This window comes from Solenopsis invicta, chromosome 3, assembly GCF_016802725.1.
Source record: "Solenopsis invicta isolate M01_SB chromosome 3, UNIL_Sinv_3.0, whole genome shotgun sequence".
Lineage (NCBI taxonomy): Eukaryota > Metazoa > Arthropoda > Insecta > Hymenoptera > Formicidae > Solenopsis > Solenopsis invicta.
Window position 1 is genome coordinate 25,215,757 of NC_052666.1, and position 6,000 is coordinate 25,221,756.

General features: G+C 33.4%; 1 protein-coding gene across 3 annotated transcripts in view; it reads right to left on the minus strand.

The window, feature by feature from the left end:
* The window catches only part of LOC105197226 (calcium uptake protein 3, mitochondrial), a 28,012-nt gene extending 22,589 nt beyond the window's left edge, over positions 1 to 5,423 (minus strand). For all 3 annotated transcript variants that reach the window (XM_011163517.3, XM_039447293.1, XM_011163515.3), the window contains exon 1: positions 5,194 to 5,423. In XM_011163517.3, the coding sequence (XP_011161819.1) occupies positions 5,194 to 5,400 (207 nt within the window). In that variant the 5' untranslated portion in view covers positions 5,401 to 5,423. The remainder of the gene's footprint in view (positions 1 to 5,193) is intronic.
* Positions 5,424 to 6,000: the final 577 nt, after the last annotated feature.

Here is a 6,000-nt window from a genome sequence, read left to right on the forward strand (position 1 = left end):
ATTTTAAATAAAATATATTGAAATACAATAGTATATTGTTATTGTATTATTAATACTATTTCAATCAGTTACAGAAATATTCAATGCTTTTCCTCAAAAATATACAAATTATTTTAAGTTATTAAAGCACTAATAAATTTTAAAAACCAACGACAATTTTAAGATACTATCAATCGCGCAATTCGGTATAAAACACGTTATTTATATTCTAATGAGTAGTATCATTAAAATCCAATTAGCGTGAAGTGTATCGATCATGAAGAGGGTTGATCCAATTACGGATATTCGAACGTGTAAACTTTTTCCATTAGAAAAAAAAGTATCTCTGATTGGACGAGCTCTCTGCTATGCACTCTGATCTCTCCATGTATGTCTTGCATACATACAGAAGTCCTATAATGAATCTTGGTCCAAAAGGATATTGTCGATAGGAGCATCTCGATAGAAGGTGGACCCAGCCCATTAGTTACCGCAAACCGCTCGTCAAACAAGCCTCCGCATACGTAATGCGCGATGATAATGTTGTGCGTCTCATAATAACGCGCAATATATTGGACAATATATTTCTCCCCTTTTGTCCGCTGAACAATTTATATTCCTCAATGAAAATGTTGAGAACTCGCTCTAATTCAAGATTGCATCGTGGAATGCGTGGAATGCGTTTTAGTAGAAAAGCTATTCTTTTAATTTTCGATACTAATTTAATTAAACATGTTACATAAATGCATTTTACTTGAATATCAATATTACTTTTATATTACTATTGGCAAATTGAATTTTCAATATTATACACAATATTACCTCTCGTGAGCAATTATCTTGAGATGCAAAGTCGTCTTCGTAGTAACACGTTAATATTGCGCAAACATAAAGCATACGATTAATTTCGTGACTTATAAATTTTATATTGATTCAGATATTTAAGATAAGTTGTATATGTAATTTTATCCAATGTAACTTAATAAAAATTTAGAAAATTTAGGCAGATATATATTCTATAGGAATAAAAATTCGTACGTTGCGTTGTGTTGAAATTCAAATAATTATTTCGTTCTATTCTAAATTGTGTTATTTCGTACGGAATTCACGTATTCAACGACTGCGATACCATATGCATCTACGTTTCTGATACTGATCGCTCTTTCCACGTTGCAACAGCCTACGCACTTGGATAAAGGCGACAGAAACGATGGACAGCATGGTCAAAGCTTATTTCTGCAAGATCAACTGGCTTCGTGAATAGAGTGTAGCGAATCCAGTATATGTACTTCATCATCACCTCTACGTGATTGCAATCGCGTAAACCATGTTAGTAGATTACGATACGCAATAAATGCCCTCGCACTAAATTTTATTGTAACATATACATTTTTCAAAGTGTCTGACCAATTAAATTTTAAGTATTAAAACGATAATATGATAGACAGTTATTTTAACTCGGTCGTGCACGAATTATCTCATTCATTAAGAAAACTGCAATAAATTATTATATTTTCTTTTTTATGAGATCTTTTTACTTTTTGAAAGAGGCTGAAAGATATGTAAATTAAATGCATGTATTGCTGTGTAAAAAAAAAAAATTCTTAACAGTTAAACTGATACAAGGTTACATTTTCGGAAAGGCAATCTACTTTCAGTCGATACACTTCATGTTCATATTTATTAACCTACTTATTTTACTTTTTTACAATTTTTATGTATGGCAAAAGATTTAAGTCGTAAAAATTATATTGGATTTATATACAAAATTAATCGTATGCTGTTAAGTTCACTGCGACACTGGTGTGCGAACTATCTTGGTAGCTTTGTTTCAAGATAATTGACCGGAAATAATTTGGATGTTTCGCGTAAATTATGTGTGGACGTGCGCTGTTTCACGTAGTACGACATTTTGGCACTCTTGCGAACGCCCTATTCTTGCCGAATTCTTGGCAGCGACGTGGTCAAAGAATATCTTCGGGATCCTCACTCAAGTCAGAGCGATGTGATGAGCATTAGAGCGTTTCCATGTACCACACGCATGTATCGCGATTACGTTTTCGTTGCCTGTACAATTGCAATTGCAATTGCATAAAATATATATAATGCATCCCGTCCATTTTATGTTTTAATGTCAAGATAATGCCTATCGTAGTTTTCTGATTAGATTGAGAAAATCGAAGAACACGCGAACACGCAATGAGAGAACATGAAATGTCTTCTTATCATACGATGTTTTTTCTAGGAAAATAGAAGTTCGACGAAAGAAAATTGTGATCATGTTTTCAACTAATTACAATTATATAATTATTTAATGTTATAAATTATTTAATATTTAAATATATCAAATCTATATATTCACGAGAATATATTTTTCACTTTTTTACAGCTGCACTTTTAATTTGAAACTCTATATTAAATGTTTATTAATATTATATCTTATGGATTTTTCTAAAACCTCTCAAATATAATATACATATAATTGAAAAAACATCAATTAGGAATGGAGTGCATTATTACAAAATTATTTACGTGTTTTACGTATTTTGTATTATTTCTATAAAGATAATATTTAAATCTCGAAAAGTGTATTTTACTAATTTTTGCTGAAAATATTATTTGCATACCAACTATTTCAGAAACATGTCAAATCACTTCATGAATTCTGTGAAACTCAAGCATAACTTACGAACACTCGATGCAACTTTCTCGTGTTCTCACGCGCGATAATTAATGGATACATGTGCTGCGAGGTGCGGAAAGGCAGCAGCTTAGGGTATATCGCATTCGGATTAGGGTGTCTCGTGACAAAGGGCCGGGTGCATCCTGCATTTACGGATGCGGCTTGACTGCGAACTGCGGCGCAAAGCGTCGACCATTTATCTGCCTCGTTTTATATAAGGCGAGGAATGTCCCTAGAAGGCATCCGCATTCTCGAAAGCGTCGCATGATCGATGAAACACGTATGTCAACGTTCAACTTGCGAGTATGGCAGTTAAGAAGGTTCTCGTTAGTGAAAGTCTCGAGGTATTAACAGTGCTTCGTGATTGAAAGCTTGACGCTAAGGACGTTGTAATGTGCCATATTTTCAGAATTAATTCTTCGTTAAAAAGATACGAGCTGAGAAAAACACGGTTATAAACTTTCAAGATATTTCAAACTATTACTCAACCCTCCGAGGACACCGTTGTTATATTCGCTGCTTTCTTAAACACAAGAGGTCACTAGTGCCTGATAGTGTTTTTCAAAGAGTTTTTGGGTTCGAAACAATCTGAAAAAGTTCTGATACATTCTTTCAACATTCCAGAATGTGATTTCACATTTGTTTGATCCAAAACATTTTTTCCTTTTTTTGTACGTATCCAAATTTAAAGCAAAATAATTTAACATTGACAATTTGCTGAGATCTTCAAGTCCTCTATGTGACCTCAAGGGTTAATTAATAATACAAGTTGTCAATCAACGCTTAATTATATCACAAAGATTATTTAAAAGTGATCTGAGATATTAATTTTATATTGTATTATTAATTTTTTATGATTATATTGAGATAAAATGGAAGTGATATTCTTACATCTTTAATGCCAAAACATTATTTAGTTAATGTATATGAGTTCGTAATTAACAAATTTATTCTTCAGTAGATATCTTTCGATACTTTTATCCTTTAGCCTGTAATGCAGTTTCTTAAATAACGTTAACGCGTGATATCACGTAGGCAAGTCAGCTAAAACGTAATTTTATACAATTTACGGTACACTCCCCTGCGCCTGCGGTCTACTTTTCGGAAGAATCTCGAGATTCTCAGGCCGTAATAGAGACGTTCGATGATCCAAACTGGTTGAGGCAGAGCCGTATCGATTGTGTGATCGTTCGGAGGGCGTGGCGCCGATACACTTGAAGATCGTTTGACACAAAAGCCGATCCGCTTCCTCCGGGCCATATTATTAACGTAGCGTACCTACACGGTTCGGTCTCACGACCGGAGATCGAACGAGATCAATCGCGGGCGCCTTCAATTCTCGACGCGTTCGAAACTCCTTTTTAAACCCGCCGAAGAATCTCTCTTACTTTCTCTGCCGCCCTCTCCCTAAACTATAGTATCTCTGTTCGCCTGCGGATTCGACGATATCGGAGCCATTGGGAGGAATAGTAGTAACATGAGAAATAAGAACATTTTTTTACTTGTGCTACTTTTCTTTCGACACGTAATTATTCAACGTAACGTTATCTGTCAGAGATCTTGCCTGTTATAACCCTCTAAGCCGTTTACAATATTATTTTATATTGAATAATATTCCAAAAATATTAATTAAAAAGTGATTATATGTCCACTCTTAATATTATAAATATTATATGAGAAGTAAATAATATTTACTTCAATATTTTAGATTATCGGGAATATTATAACTTTTAGATATAGTAATTATAAAGTTTATGAATATTTTATGCATAATTTATGTCAATTTTTTACTACAATAATATTCGTGGAACATTTTCATGATCCATCACATTGTGTAATATTGTAAAAACGGATATAACGTTAATACAATATTTCCATAATATTAAAATAATACATAAAATATTGAATGATATTCTCGGAATATTATTTTAATTTTTAATAATATTCGTATCATATTCTAGGAATGTGCTCATTGGGAACCGATATTATCATAAAGTATTTGAATTTTATATAAAATATTTTCATAAATATGCTACTATATTATAAGAATTGTCAAGTATTTTCTTATTGAATGTTTTAACTGGAACTTATTTCCTTATGGAAATATGAAACAATATAATGGCATAATTTTTTATATTATTTTTTCCCGGTGGGTTTCTAATTATAAATTACTCTCGCTGAAATCTTGCCTTGCAAGAATAATCATAGCACGTTCTGTAAAATTTGAGAAAAATCGCAGATACTGACGTTACGTGATACATTATTCTTATGAAACTCAATATTTGCAATAGAGCTTATATAACCATGAGAAATTAAAATATCTTTAAAGAAACGCGGCCGAATCCGAAAAGCGTTTAGTGAATGAAGTGCACTGCTGCGTTCTCGTGCAACTTTACTATACACACTGCCCATTCACGCGCACGTGGACGCGTAAGTCCACGTGACCGTCGCGTCGTGACTCGCCATTCAACTTCGCGCCACTGCCACGACGAGGAGAGTTTTTGTACCGGACTGTACTCGATTGTGCATACCTTGCGAGGTTTCAAGGCGTGTACCACCTTTGGTCGTAAATACTGCGCCAGTAGAAATGTGACGGAAGCGGCAGTCAGCAGTCCGATACCCTTCTGGTTCCTTCTGAGGCCGCGGTCGATACGCCACGACGCGTACGTACGCGCAACAGCGCGAAAGTGCCGCGCGTACGGCGACACGCGTCGCGAGAGACACGCTATCGTCGCCATTTTCAACGCGACCGGCGCATGCTTCGTCTGCTCGTGAAACATCAATTTCTCCTACCTAAACGATCAGTGTTGTCGCGAGAAACTCGCGTACCCGAGCCAAACATGACAGAAAACAAAAATGGTTAAAAAATATTCTTGTTTAATATTTTTCACATTAATTGTTTACAAAATATTTGATTTGATATCTTTAATCAATTTAAAATTAAAATTCTCAGAAATAACATAATTTTTCTATTGTACCGTGTTGCAAGATCACGGTGTGCGAGAGTAAAAAAGAGAAATAATTTTGTTAAATGTATTCTAAAATGATAGTTATGTTTTATCACTGATGATTACCTAACCTTTTCTTCTTATCACATTTTGTTTCTATTGTTTTCTTTGATATTAAATTAATATTTTATGAGAAACTGTACTGAAAAAGTTTTTTACGTTTAAGTAAATATATTGATTTTAACATCATTTCTTTGATTTTAATAAATATTAACTAGTAGAAAATAATTTATTTTTAAACTTAGGAAATATTTTTTTAGAAATCAAGAAAATGATGTAAAAATATATTTATTTGAACATAAGTATTTTTTTTAGTGTAAAAATCTTGCT